The sequence below is a fragment of the Cervus canadensis genome, chromosome 8 (genome assembly GCF_019320065.1).
Source record: "Cervus canadensis isolate Bull #8, Minnesota chromosome 8, ASM1932006v1, whole genome shotgun sequence".
NCBI classification, from domain to species: domain Eukaryota; kingdom Metazoa; phylum Chordata; class Mammalia; order Artiodactyla; family Cervidae; genus Cervus; species Cervus canadensis.
This window is the reverse complement of record NC_057393.1, coordinates 39057342-39072923: the sequence shown is the minus strand read 5'-3', so window position 1 is coordinate 39072923 and position 15582 is coordinate 39057342. Positions and strand designations below refer to the sequence as shown.

The 15582-nt window shown below is 40.7% G+C and overlaps 1 protein-coding gene across 1 annotated transcript; it reads left to right on the top strand.

The window, feature by feature from the left end:
- The first annotated feature begins 3875 nt into the window (after positions 1-3875).
- Positions 3876-15204, top strand: IFIT5 (interferon induced protein with tetratricopeptide repeats 5). Its single transcript, XM_043476060.1, has 2 exons — positions 3876-4196; positions 12240-15204. The coding sequence occupies exons 1-2, from the start codon at positions 4192-4194 to the stop codon at positions 13681-13683; spliced, it is 1449 nt and encodes a 482-aa protein (XP_043331995.1). The 5' UTR covers positions 3876-4191; the 3' UTR covers positions 13684-15204.
- The last annotated feature ends 378 nt before the right edge of the window (positions 15205-15582 follow it).

Genomic DNA, 15582 nt, shown 5'->3' with positions numbered 1-15582 from the left:
GCTACACAGAAGCAGTCTTCACAATTTCCACATCACTAAAACAAGAGGTTTATTAGATTAACAAAAACACGACTTAAAGAGCTTGTGTTTGAGGAAGCAGTCTGTAAGGTACTAAAATAAGTCTACCCACTGCCAACTCCCCCAGGTCAGAAATATGAAAATCAAATAGTTATTGGATAAGTGTCAATTCTTGAGTAGGTAACTCTTCCCCAATATTGTTATACATCATCTGTACCCAGAAAGCAGAGCTCACTAAGGCAAAATAAATCTCTGGATTATGCAATGTGTTTGTTTGATGTGTGTTTGACAAGCTTCAAAGATCACCTTTACTTATTGTGTTTAATAACCAAACAACCATCTCTCTCTCCCATCTTTCCCAACTCTGGAAGACATCTCTGCCCTTCGGAGAGTTCAGTAAAACTAAAATGTGGGACAACCTGGATGTCTGCACAGAAAAACAAACAGTGAATCCCGGAAAAGAGATGCTCTCTGGTATTGTAAATACTACTGCCGAATTTACAAATGAGTATCTCCAGGCATTACCAAGAAGTCTTTAAATTGACAGCTGAATTTCAGGAGCTTGTTACTCCCATGTGAATGACTGACAGAACCTCAATCATTCATTGTCCTTATTTAGAATTCCCCAAGTGCCCAGGGAATGTCTCTCAGGTACCCTAAATCAGACCAAACCTTAGCTCAGGCCATTCACTACTATTACAGGTGCCCCAGTCTAGGTCTACACACCACCAGAGGATCCACCTACTTGGGCCATCCTGGCCTTCAATGTCTCCATTCTCTGGAGGCTGCTAGAACTGGAACTGCACAGGAACTAAGAGCCTCCACCCGACAGCATGCCCAGCTTGAACTTCCCACCCTCAGTCTGTGTCCATAGCTCTGCATCTTGTCCTCAGTCAGACCCAGCCACCTCTACTTTGGAGCCGGTGCTTAAGGGAGTAAGCCTTCTCTGACACTGTCCTGGATATCAACTCTTTCACCTGGGCCACCTCCTGGACTCCAGTACCACCCCTGACTTTCTGTGATCTGATTTCAACTTTTCCTCTCCTACCTAAAGTCCATCTTCTATCTCTTGCAGCCTGGGCTGTGAAGACTAATTCAAATAAAGTAGGTATATACTAGAGGGTGTTACATGATTCTCAATTGTGGGGAAGAGAGAAGAGGAGGCTTTTGCCCTTGAAGGCAAAAAAAAAAAAAAAAAAAAGTTGGGTTTGGCAATCTCTGGAGTTGAGTTCGTTTGTCATGACTGCAGGGTGCTACTGACATCTAGAGGATAGATGCAAGATTGCTGCTTAAACATCCTAAAATGCACTACACAGATTCCCACAACCCAAATGTCAATAATAGCACCAAGGTTGAGAAACTCTGGCTTAGATCTGTACCTTGGAAGAGTTATTAAGTTTTCAGTTTCCCAAGTAGATTTTCTATTAGTTGCCGTTTTTTCATGTTCCATTTATCTTTTTCCCCCGTTGCTATGTTTTACAAGTTGATAAGAATAAATTCAGAAGACAATACAATTTTCCTAAGAATTCACCCAATCCGACAAGTTATGCAAAAAATACTGATATTCAAGTTCCATCTAATAAATTCAGGATGTTCAACACCTACTCAACAGCTGGGTCTTTGCCTCTTCTCAATCCTGAAAATGCTTATTCCTTTAAAATTTTTACAGATTAGTTTTAGTCTTTCTGAATCTGAAATCCTAAACAATATAAGGATAATCAGGAATTTTTTCCCCTTTTGATTTTTATCATTTAATGTTTAGTTGCTGTTCATTCAAAACTTGATAACCCAAAGACTGTCTCTTGGCCCAGCTACAGCTGAAAGAAAGGAAAGAAGTAGGAATAAGGAAGAAAAAACATAACAACACACTGGAAATTTTTTCAAACAGAGCTCTATTAAATATTCTAAATCCTCAGGAAGGAGGAAATTCTGGACATATCTTTGTAACTCCAAATAAGCCATTCAGTACTTTTTCTAAAATGCGGTTTCTCACTTAAAGGTTACCATAGCCTACAGACCCACCACATCCACATTGCCTCCCCAACCTCATTTCTTAGGACTTCTTCCCTGCCTTCTCCACTCCAACCACACCATCTGTGCATGCCAAGTTTGCTTCCATCTCTAGGCCTTTGCAGTTACTGTTCCCCCAGGCTGGAAGGCTCTTCCCTGACCCCATATCCACAGTGCTCACTTCTTCCCCCACCCCAAACCTTTCCTCCCCAATATATTTATAACAGCAAAACACCAACCCTCTCTCTGCTTTTTCTCCATAGCACAATCTGACATAAAATATTATATTTGTTCTTTACCTTCACTTCTCACACTAGAAATTAACTCCAAACAAGTGTAACAAAATCACAAACGCACAACTAACTACAGTTCTGGACCTACACTGTTAGTTAGCCATGTTTAACTTAATTCTGAGGGAGCAAGAACTGGCTTTAGATATAAGCCCCCTTTTCTTGCAAAGCCAAAGTCAGCATTATTTAAACTAATGGACACATAGAAAAAACTGTACATTGTTGTCCATTCATTTGAAAAACAAAGTGACTAGCATGGCATTTTGCCAAGGCATAAAAGTGATAAACTTGTGCCTTTTAAACTCTGTGATGATGAACACTTTTTCTCAAAGTTTGAGAATTATCTCCACCCTGTGCATAATCAGGAACAAAATGCAGAAGATAGTGTGTGGGGGGAGGAGGGGGCAGGGCTTGTCCCTTGTCTATTTTATTCCTTGCTATATTGACAGGGCCTTGAACAATGTCTAGCTCTTAGCAGTTGTTTAATAAAACGTGTTGAAAGAGCAAATGACTGAATTTGAAGGGGGCAGTGTATGGGAGTTCCATATTTTCTGCTTAGGTTCCAAACCACACCATCTTTGCATGTGTGTGTGTTAGTGGCTCAGTCATGGCCAGCTCTTGGTGAGCCCATGGACTATAGCCCGCCAGGCTCCTCTGTCCATGGGGATTCTCCAGGCAAGAATACTGGGCTGAGTTGCCATCCCCTTCACCTGGGGATCCTCCCTACCCAGGAATCGAACCCAGGTCTCCTGTATTGAAGGCAGATTCTTTACCATCTAAGCTACCAGGGGAAGCCAACCCCATCATAAAGATGGGACCTTATTATAGGATTATTATTATATTATTATGGGACCTTATTAAAGGAAGCTCAGTTGTCAAGGGCACGGAAGGGAAGGGAATTTTCATAGAATTGTGGGTGGGATGTAAAACCCTCTTTGCAAAGCGAACCTGGAATAGCTACCAAAATTTTGAATATATATACGTTTTGGCCCCCAAATTTCTCTAGGTTTACCCAGTGAAAATCATGGTACAAGTGCATGGCATTGCACTTGTGTTTGTTGACTCAAGACTTGAGTTTTATATGTAAATTATCCTATGTGAAACGAATAGCCAGTCCAGGTTCGATGCATGAGACAGGGTGCTCAGGGCTGGTGCACTGGGATGACCCAGAGGGATGGGATGGGGAGGGAGGTGGGAGGGGGGTTCAGGATGGGGAACACATGTACACCCATGGAGGATTCAAGTCAGTGTATGGAAAAACCAATACAATATTGTAAAGTAAAATAATAAATTAATTTCATTAAAAAAACAAAAAAACAAAAAAAACTTGAGTTTTAGCCTAGGATGCACAAAGCTATAAACAGCGTCGGTGCCACCCAACAAAAATAACGCTGAAATGTCTCCAGTCACCTTAGCTAAGGGGAAAAAAAAAAAAATCCAACAAATAACAACCACCCCGCAAAGAGCTAAGGCACGTGGACTCAAAAAGGCAGCTGAGCAGCCAAGACCAAAGTCTCAAGGCCCAGCTGCAAATTCCACCCGGAACGTCCCCGCGCTGCGCAAACCTCTCACAGCGGTTCCTCAGCCCGGCCGGGGGGGCCCCCCCACTCAGCTCTTCCAGAAGTTTCTGTTTCCCGGAGCTGGACTCCGCCTAGTCGGGGATCAGATTCACTTTCCCGTTGGCCTTTCCCGCCCCTGTCCGCCCTTTAACAAAGACGTCCGCCCTCGCGCGCGGACCTAGCGCTGCGGTCACCTCGCCCGCGCGCCCACGCACACGCACGCGCGCCGCCGCTCAGCCGCAAAGGAGCGGAGGGCTGAGGAGAAAGCCCGAAGGGACCTGCACCTCCCGGAACTGCAGCAGAGCCCAGCCACCATGAGGTAAGGGCCTCTCCCCGACTCTCCTCCCCAATTCCCTGTGGCCTTTGTTTTACACGCCTTTCTCTCGGGTTCCGTTTGCAGGGCAGCGCTGCGGCCCTGGAAAGGGCCGAGCCCCAGAGCCCGGCCGCCGGGCGTCGGCTTTGGGGACGCTCCCCTCCTGGGAGCCCGGTCAGGGTCCGGGGCGGCTGAAGGTGGGCCTGCCGGGGAGGGTGGCCGAGTGGACCCTTCCGGCAAGTCCCAGCATCCGCAGTCGGACTCTCGGGCCGAGTTGGGGGACGGAGGGGCGGGAGGGGGGAGGGCGACGCGCCCCGGGGACTTGTCACTTCCCTGCGGCTTCGGTCGCCGCCGCCCCCGGGCCGGTGCGGGAGCTTCTGCGGTACAGGTCCCCGCAGGCCGCAGCCCCCGCGTCACACGCTTCTGCTTCTGCCATTTTGCCTTTTTGATACTTGGGTCTGACTTCTCCCCCTCCTTTGTACCGTGGACAGATTGTTCCGGCTCCACCCCATCCCCGTTTTGTGGAGCTTTCTTTCTCCATTTCCGAGATTGGCCTGTGGTGGGGGTCCTTGGCTGACCCCTTTTCATCTGGTCCCCTACTTCGCACGTGGATGGTGAGCGGTCTGCATTTAGGAAGCTGAGGCCTGAGGAGGTTCAGATAGCGGGCTCCTGCAGGCCTTACAGTCTTTTGTTCTAAATCCTGACTCGGACCACCTACTAGTTGGGTGACCCAAAGCAAAGTTTCTTCAACTCGGTGAAGCTGTTTCTTGTCTGTAAAAAGTAATAGCATCCATCTCTTAGGACTGTGGAAACGGTTGTTGCTTAATGCCCAGCTCATATATTTGCAGATGGTGACTTTTGTTATGTTTAAAAATGTTTAATAAATGCCTTACTTCTACCCTTTGTAAGAAAGGAGGGACGTGGGAGGTATAGAGAGGAAAAGGCGGGTGGTGCCCTGCGAGTGTCTGGTGGATGGGATGAAGAGGGGTGAACCCCACTGGGCACTGTCTACCAAGGAAAATGAAAGACTGCTCCTTCCTGTCAAAAAAACAAACACAATAAAACAACTCCCCACCACACACACAAAATTGCCTAAAGGTAAATGTTGCCTCTTCAGACACAATAGCCTCTCTCTGCCAGTTTCCCAGAAACAAAGTTTAAAAAGTAAGTAGAGTTGAAAAAGTAAAATTTGTCATAGTGCCGGGTTGTGCATAAATCCCATAGAGTGTAGGCAAGGCACTTACATGGCTGACTGAATGTCCCCTGGAGATCTCACAGCCACGTGACAATCCCTGGGCAGCCCTCCCTCCTCATGCGCCTTGGGCAGAGGCAGATGTTCATTTCACTCTGTGGATGGGCAGAGGCTGGTAAGCCCATATTGTGGGTCTGAGCAGGCTGTTAAGGGCGTGGCATGTCTTGCCTATGATTTTGGTGCGTTTACACCAGAGAAAGGAACAACTACCAAGGGATAGATACCGTGTTTCCCAGTCAGGACCTTAGGACGTTAGTCCAGAACCTAGTTTCAAAATCTAAACAGAGAGCCAGACAGTATGCCAGGATGGAAAAACAAATAGGATAGGGAAGACTGAAGTGGCAGAAAGTTTGGAACCAGTAGCAGGATGGAAAGAACTAGCAGGAATTCCCTCATCTGAAATTCAGGTGCTTTTTTTTTAAATTCTAGGCTCATGCCTCTGGGTTGAAAATGCCAGAAGCTATCAGTATATAATTGCACTCATTCATTCACTCTGCAAGTATTTATTATTGAGCTCCTCTGAAATCATAGATTCTGGGGACACATGGGTGAAAAAAATCAAACCAGAATAAAGTCCCTATTCTCATTTAAATGGGGGAAATAGACAACCAAAAATAAATGGGTAAATAATCAACATAAATAACCAAAAATGAATGAATAAATAACATAATTCAGAAGGTGATAAGAGCTATAAGGAGAATGAAATAGTGTAGTGGGCTAAGAGAGTGACCAGGAATGGAGGGGGTTATTTTAGATACTTTTGCCACAGATGGCCACTTGGATAGGGGATTTTTGAGCCAAGTTAAAGGAAGGAGCTAATCATACAAGGATTTGAAAGCAGAGCTTCTCAAGTAGAGTAAAAACAAGTGTGAAAGTCTTTGAACTTAATATGTTCAAGATAGGAAGAAGGTTAGTATGTCTAAAACATGATAATGAGGAGGAAGGAGGAGAGAAGGTTGGATGGGTACACAGGTCCAGCATCTTTAGGGACTTGTAAGACGTGGCAAAGGCTAGATTAAGGGTGTTTCAAAGCTATTGGGAGATTTTGAACCAAAAGACTGACATAACCTGGTTTACATTTTCAGTAGTTTACTAATATTGTATGGGGACCAAGAGTGGAAACAGGGAGACCAGATTGTTACCCCGGTTCAAAGGAAAGGTAATAGTCTTTTAGACTAGAAAAATTGCAGTGGAAATGGGGGGGGGGAGTGGATGGATTTGATATATTTGGGTGGTAGAATTAACAGAATTTCCCATTGGATTAAATGAGGGGTTGAGAGAAGAGGAATCAAGAGATTCAGTTCAGTTCAGTCGCTCAGTCGTGTCCGACTCTGCGACCCCATGAATTGCAGCATGCCAGGTCTCCCTGTCCATCACCAACTCCCAGAATTTACTCAAACTCATGCCCATCGAGTCAGTGATGCCATCCAACCATCTCATCCTCTGTCATCCCCTTCTCCTCCTGCCCCCAATCCCTCCCAGCATCAGGGTCTTTTCCAATCAGTCAACTCTTCGCATGAGGTGGCCAAAGTACTGGAGTTTCAGCTTCAGCATCAGTCCTTCCAATGAACATCCAGGACTGATCTCCTTTAGGATGGACTGGTTGGATCTCCTTGCAGTCCAAGCGACTCTCAAGAGTCTTCTCCAACACCACAGTTCAAAAGCATCAATTCTTTGGCGCTCAGCTTTCTTCACAGTCCAGCTCTCACATCCATACATGACCACTGGAAAAACCATAGCCTTGACTAGATGAACCTTTGTTGGCAAAGTAATGTCTCTGCTTTTTAATATGCTATCTAAGTTGGTCATAACTTTCCTTCCAAGGAGTAAGCGTCTTTTAATTTCATGGCTGTAATCACCATCTGCAGTGATTTTGGAGCCTAAAAAAATAAAGTCTGACACTGTTTCCACTGTTTCCCCATCTATTTGCCATGAAGTGATGGGACCAGATGCCATGATCTTAGTTTTCTGAATGTTGAGCTTTAAGCCAATTTTTTTACTCTCCTCTTTCACTTTCATTAATAAGCTCTTTAGTTCTTCTTCACTTTTTGCCATAAGGGTGGTATCATCTGCATATCTGAGGTTATTGATATTTCTCCCGGCAATCTTGATTCCAGCTTGTGCTTCATCCAGCCCAGCATTTCACATGATGTACTCTGCGTATAAGTTAAATCAGCAGGGTGACAATATACAGCCTTGGCATACTCCTTTCCCTATTTGGAACCAGTGTGTTGTTCCATGTCCAGTTCTAACTGTTGCTTCCTGACCTGCACACAGGTTTCTCAAGAGGCTGGTCAGGTGGTCTGGTATTCCCATCTCTTTCAGAATTTTCCACAGTTTGTTGTGATCCACACAGTCAAAGGCTTTGGCATAGTCAATAAAGCAGAAATAGATGTTTTTCTGAAACTCTCTTTTTTGATGATCCAGCGGATGTTGGCAATTTGATGTCTGGTTCCTCTGCCTTTTCTAAAACCAGCTTGTACATCTGGAAGTTCATGGTTCACATACTTCTAGGTTATTTGGCCTGTGGGGCTAAGAGGTACCAAAAAAAGGTGGAGGAAAACTAAAGGTATGGACAGACTCGAGGAACCCAGATTTCTGTAATGAATATATTTACTTGAGATCCCAACTGAACTTCTAATTGAAGATGTAAACTAAAAACTAGAAGTCTGGAATTCAGGAGGAAGCAGAGATAGTGGACATACCTTGGGAGATCATCAGCATATACTATATCTTTAACTGGTTTATGGGGAAAAAAGATATTTTAATTTCCTTACTTTAATAATGATGATAATTATATCTTTAATAACTAAGATTTTTATTCTTCCTTCAGATCAGTTTTAACACATTTCTACCCAGATCCTTTATTATTTGAAATAATCAATCCTCTCTGTCACTCCATAGCATATTCTAATGAGCTCCATCTCAAAATAACTCCAACAATGAAGAATGCTGTGACTTCAGATTGAGGGCTTATATCTGAAATCATTGTTTTCTTATCCCGAGACTTTAACTGTCTGGCATGTCTTTTTCAATGAGCAGCTATACAACTTCTACCTGCTCTTTAAGCTGCTCTAAAATCTCTATGTTTTTCTTTTAAGTCCTTTCCAGGCAACGTGAATTTTACATACATTAGACATAGCCTGTATTTTAAAGCAAATTATTCTTTAAAAAGAACTCCAATTTTTATATGAAAGATGTCATGTAGCATTTTGGTTAAAAGGTATAAGCTTTTGTTTGAATTAGTCAGAAATGACTTTGAATTTGTGCTTGACCACTTTATAGCTATATAACCTTGGATATGTAATTTAAACTCTATTTCCCAGTCCTCATCCATAAAATTGTAAAAATAATAAGATGTTATAAAAGTAAATGTAAAAAAAATAAAAGTAAATGTAATTTGTGTAAATTGCTTGGCACTCTTCCTGGCTTGGGTAGTCTGGAAAGTGAATGCTTTGGGGGGATGTTTTGGGGTTTTTTTTTTTTTTGCGCTCTCTGATTCTGGAAGTATATGTTACATGTGTAACATTTGTACTATTGAGTTGAATCTGTAGTGAACCTAGGTCATATGCATAAGGTTTTCTTCTCAAGTATATCCCTGTTTGCCGTTTAATCTAGCTCTTCACCTTGAAGAAAATGGGGAAAATTTCAAGTTAAAGGAGAGGTCTAACCTGTTAAGCTTAAAGTTTTCTTGTACATTAAGCTCTATAGGCCCAGTGTCTTCAACTGTCCTGTCACATACAATAACCACTAGTCATGTAATATTTAAATTAATTAAAAGTAAATAAAATATAAAATTCAGTTCATAGTTGTACTAGCCACCATTTCAAGTGATCAGTGGTCATGTGTGGCTAGTGGCTACCATACTGTAAGCACAGATAAGAACATTTCCATCGTGGCAGGAAGTTCTGTTGGAAAGCTCTGGTCTAGAACCTGCAATTGCTAAAATGTGGGACCTGTATATATGTGTTTATATGTATACACAGATGATAAAAGAAAGAGAATAAATAAGAAAAAAATATATAAAATTAATATTATAAGTAAACATTTCTGCTAAATATCTAAATATATTATTAAGTAAGCTATTAATGTTTAAATTTAGTATTTATAAAAATTGGGAAACATTTCATGAAGTATACTATTAGATTATAAATATGAAGTGGTTTTATTTTTCTGATCACTACTACTAATTCTCTTAATTAATCCAGTTCTCTAACTCTTCTGCCACTTTTGGCTATTAGGGCAGCCTCTTTCCAGTTCCTAAAACTCAGCCCAATTCATTTTAAAACCTCAGTCTCATTTTGATTCAAAGCCTGCTCCCCCTCCTCCCCAGCTCCCAGAAAATATTGATAAAAGTGCCATGAAGAATAGAAAAATGTGATAGACTAGACTTTAGGATGGCAGGCAAAGTGGAGATGCAGTTTAAGCTATGGTGGTCAGGAGTCAACTTTGAAGAGCGGAGATTTGAGCCAAGACCAGAATTATGAGAATAAGTAAGCCCTCTACTCTCCTAGGGCTCAGATGGTAAGGAATCTGCCTGCAGTGCAGGAGACCTGAGTTCGATCCCTGGGTTGAAAAGATCCCTTGGGAGGAGGGCATGGCAACCCACTCCAGTATTCTTAGCTGGAGAATCCCCATGACAGAGGAGCCTGGCGGGCTACAAGTCCACAGAGTCACAAAGAGGCGGACACCTCTGAGCAGTAAGCACAGTACTCTCCTAGAAGAGTTCTCAGAGTGAGAGAATGAAAAGTGTACTAAAGTACACCACCGCGTAATCCCATGACTCTGAGTTTTTTTCTTTCTTTTTTTTTTTTTTTTTGAGTTTTTTTCTCTTAACACTTCTTAATATCTGGAATTATGTTGTCCATTGATTTGTTTACATGTTTATTTTCTGTCAACCCCTATTGTTCCGTCCTCTCCTATACTGGAATTACCATGAAGAAAAGGCCTTATTCTATCTTGCTCCTTACTATATCCACTACAACTAGCATATTGCCTGGCATGTATGACATGAGGTGATCAATAAATGTTTCTTGATAGAAATATTACTATAGTTCTCATAAATACTTATACAAATATGCATTCATACATACATATAAGGAAAACGGTCCTGTGTGCAGCAGAAAGGGAAATAAATACACACACACTGTTCATCCAATAATTAGAACATTTCCTTCTTCGAGAGAAGCCTTAAGCAGCTTTGTTCTGTAAATTTCTTGTGACCCTTAATTATGCCCAATACTGGATTTAGAAAGTCTTTCCTGACTGCCTCACCACTACCATAAGCAAAACAAACAAAATTAGGTATGTTAATCAGGAATTTGTCAGCTTCAGATAGGAGAAATCCAGTTCAAACTGGCTTAAGAAAAGAGAGATAATTTCCTTAAAAAGGTAGAACTACAGGGATTGACAGGGTGATCCAGGCAATACCTGGTTTCAGGAATTTAGTCAGCATCACAGGCAATCTGTCTTTACTCCTAAGCTCTGCTTTCCTCTGTGTTTCAGTCTCTCTTAGGCAGGCTGTCCCCAAGGGTTTGGAAAGAGGCCACCGACAACTCCAGCTTACATTCTACCAGCTTAAAAATTTTGGAAGAAACAGAGTTCCAGCAAAGCCCCATTTCAGCAAAATTATGTTTTAATTGCATAAATCTGAATAAATCACTGAGACCAGGGAATGGCTGGAATATTGTGTGCCTTCACACATGCTGGAGGAAGTGTAGGCAGCCTGTCTCAAATCACATGGATTGGGACGAGGGGGAGATGTTGCTCGGCCAAATGAGAGCCACAGATGTCTGCAACACTGGACTGTGTGCCTTTCCCGAGTCACTTCCATGGCACTGTATTGGAATGATGATTTGTAATTGGCTGTGTACTTATAAGCTCTGTATAAGTAGGCCTGTGTCTTACTCACAGTTACACCTCCAGGGTTATTCAGAAGATCTTGCACATAAAAGCCTATCAGTAATGAGTAAATATTTCCTAGCCCCTCCTTCCTCTTCATCTTCCTGGTTTCAGAGATGAAACTAGGCCCTGAAGAAATTACACTGTGCTTCACAAAGGGAGTTGAGCAAATATTTGTGACATGAACATTAAGGGGAGTAATAGGTGACAGCCTTTATTGTTGCCCACAACCCTAAAGGTCAGAAGGATGTGGCATTTAACATCAAAACTTACTAAGCCTCCTTTTGCCTTTACCCCATTTTCTCCGAATCTTTGTTACTTCTCAAACATATACTTCTTCCCATCTCTTGGTGTACCTGTTCCCGTCTGACTCTGCTATTTTCTGTGTGGAGTTCCCTTTCTTTCTCTGCAAAAATTATGTATTCATGTGGCTTCTCTGTCTCCTTCAGTGTATTTCTTTTTCTTATTTCTCACTTTCTTCTCTTTTCCTTCACTACTCATAATACAGAAATGAAATTTTTATGTTATTTATTAACTGTGTATCTATTATTCTTAATTTTCAAAGCTAGTAAATAAAATAATTTAAATTCCCCTCTCTAAAAACAAGAGTTCCTTGTGGGTTAGTGGCTGCCTAAAGGAAATAGGTACCTTGTAAGATAGAAAACGCTGTTCTCTCCAGAATTGGTTTTCCAATAAATATTGTGAATTTAATGGAATATTTCTAGAACATAACTATACACAGAGGAAACTAGTATAAACTTACAGAAGCCTAGTGCTTTAACTGTGAAATCAAGTAGGTAAAATTGGTTGTTAAGCAAAGAACTGTATTTAAGATTTAAAAATTAATTATTTTCTTTATTTCTTCAGAAATTAAAAAGTATTTTTATCTTTAACAGTGAAATTCCTAAGGACTGCTTGAAGACCATTCTTTTGGAGTTAGAATGTCACTTCACATGGAATTTACTTAAGGAAGACATTGATCTGTTTGATGTAGAAGATACTATTGGGCAACAGCTTGAATTTCTTACCACAAAATCCAGACTCACTCTTTATAACCTATTGGCGTATGTGAAACACCTAAAGGGCCAAAATGAAGATGCTCTAGAGTGCTTGAAACAAGCAGAAGAAATTATACAGCGAGAACACTCAGACAAAGAAGAAGTACGAAGTCTGGTCACTTGGGGAAACTATGCTTGGGTTTATTATTGCATGGATCAGCTTAAAGAAGCTCAGAAGTACATAGACAAGATAGGTAACGTCTGCAAGAAATTGTCCAGTCCTTCTAACTACAAGTTGGAGCGTCCAGAGATTGACTGTGAGAAAGGGTGGGCACTCTTGAAATTTGGAGGAAAGTATTACCAAAAGGCCAAAGCCGCTTTTGAGAAGGCTCTGGAAGCAGAACCAGACAATCCAGAATTTAACATCGGCTATGCCATCACAGTGTATCGGCTGGATGATTCTGACAGAGAAGGGTCTATAAAGAGCTTTTCTCTGGGCCCCCTGAGGAAAGCTGTCACCCTGAACCCAGATAATTCCTACATTAAGGTTTTTCTCGCACTGAAGCTTCAAGATGTGCATGCAGAAGCTGAGGGGGAAAAGTATATTGAAGAAATCCTGGACCAGATATCAGCCCAACCTTATGTCCTTCGTTATGCAGCCAAATTCTATAGGAGAAAAAATTCCTGGGACAAAGCTCTAGAACTTTTGAAAAAGGCCTTGGAGGTGACACCAACCTCTTCTTTCTTGCATCACCAAATGGGACTTTGCTATAGGGCACAAATGATCCAAATCAAGAAGGCCACTCGCAACAGACCTAAAGGAAAGGATAAACTGAAAGTTGATGAGCTGATTACCTCGGCTATATCTCATTTCAAAGCAGCTGTGGAGCGAGACTCTATGTTTGCATTTGCCTACACAGACCTGGCCAACATGTATGCTGAGGGAGGCCAGTATAGCAATGCTGAAGACATTTTTCAGAAAGCTCTTCGTCTGGAGAACATAACTGATGATCACAAACATCAGATCCACTACCACTATGGCCGCTTTCAGGAATTTCACCGTAAATCAGAAAATACTGCCATCCACCATTATTTAGAAGCCTTAAAGGTCAAAGACAGGTCATCTCTGCGTCCTAAACTGACAAGTGCTGTGAAGAAATTGGCTACTAAGAGACTTGGGTACAATGCTTCAGATCTGCAGAGTTTAAGTGCCCTAGGGTTTGTTTACAAGCTAGAGGGAGAAAAGAGGCAAGCAGCTGAGTACTATGAAAGGGCCCAAAAGATAGATCCAGAAAATGAAGAATTTCTTACTGCTCTCTGTGAGCTTCGACTTTCCATTTAAGTACACACTCTAGGAAATTAGTTCTAAGCTTTTCTTTCCTTTTTGGGTTCTTATATTTTTGTATATTGCTTTAATCCATTGTTCATTTAGACCTAACTTTTATTGAATGGTTACTGTGTACCTGGCATTATGATGAATCTTTTGTTGTTTTTTTAAAAATTTTCCATTGAGAAACAGCAGAATTTCAGCTGTTGTAGCTTTTAAAAATCATATGGTCATTATGACTTTATATCCTTTATCTCTGCTATTTATAATAATTTTCTGATTAAGTTTTGTGAAATTTTCTGTATTACTTATGCATAAGTTTAATCCTACACAAACTTTTGACACCTAAGTCATGAGCACTCTTTCAGGAGTGCAAAATTATATCAGTTAAGCACTTAACTTGTAGCTTGCAAAGATGGAAACTTCAAGTTACAGATGTTCTGACTTTGATGAGGATATTTAACCACGAGCCTAATTGTTATCTAAAGAATCCTCTTTGTTGAAAGAAAAAAGTTTATAATAATAAAAGTTTGTCATCCCTGATGACTTCAATAAAAGGAGGAAAAATTAGAACATGAGAGAAAAGATCTTCCCAAATACAGAACTTCAGGGACTCATGAGAAATCCAAAGTATTAACTCCCAGAATGTTCATCAAGTAGCTAGAAATAGTGATGAGAAAAAAACAAGGATGGGAAAATCATTAGTCTCAGTTTTTTCTAGTTGTTTTAACTGGAAGAATAAACCTAAAGCTAATTAGATGGAATTAATTTAATTTCTTCCCATTAAAATTGCAGTATTTTTAGAGTAAAATCATTGAGATTAAAAAGCAGACCAATTGAAAATTTGGGAGAAATAATAAATGGGTAAAATAGATGCCCCTAACCTGTTTCCCTAGATTACCAAGATTTCAGTGATTTAGTTTTGGGTCTGAACTGGGTAGAGTTCTCATACACACCATTTCTGGCCTTTGGTTAGCTGTGTTAGTGTTTCAGAGTTACTTCTGTGAAGCTTTTCCTTTTGTCTGAAGTTTTCAGATTGACATGTTTTCCTGTAGATCCTCTAGAAACAGTTAAACCCTGTTTTCAGCTTTAGTTTTCACCTTGAAGAGTCATTGCTTAAGGGCTCTTATCCCAGAGGACTTTTTAAATCGAGATGTTGCTAAAAGTATGCAGTTATATTTACCACCACAGTATTAGTGGGAAAATGTGCCATATGATTTAATTCTCTGTACCTCCAGTGAAGCTCTTAAAACTACTGTATATATGTGTGTGTTTTTTACTTTTTCTTACTATGTTTATTTTTTAAATTTCTATTATGGTTTTCATTATTATAAAAGTAATAAATGCTCATTGTAAAATTTCACAAAATACAGAATTTAAAAGTAAGAGCACTGCCTTCACCCTACCCCAATTCCACATGCCCAAGGTAAACTGTTAATAATCTGATATGTATCCTTCCAGATATTTTTTCTATGCATATTCAGACATACCTAAATACTTCAGTGTATCTCATTAAAGTTTTTAATGTTTGTTTTACTTATGTCCCTGTTGTTCTTGTTTATTTTGCTGTTTTCATCTGTTTATTCAGGAAGGAAGAATAGGCAAGGAATGATTTTATGTATTTCAATAATTTAGGACTGAAGTCCTAACCTATCAGTAGAAGTATTTGGCCTGTTTTGTAGCAAATGTTTTATTTTGCAGTAAGTCGGTTTTCCCATTGAGAATAATACTATGATTAAGGCTGTGTTCCCAAGTAGAGGCTTCACAGTCAATAAAATTACAGTTGTGATATCAAAACAAAGATACAACTATAAACCTCTATATTTAAACATTAGACTTTTAGGTCTATTAAGTGACTTTAAAATCCACTAGATACAAAAATTTTGAAATATATAAGAAGCATAACACACTAAG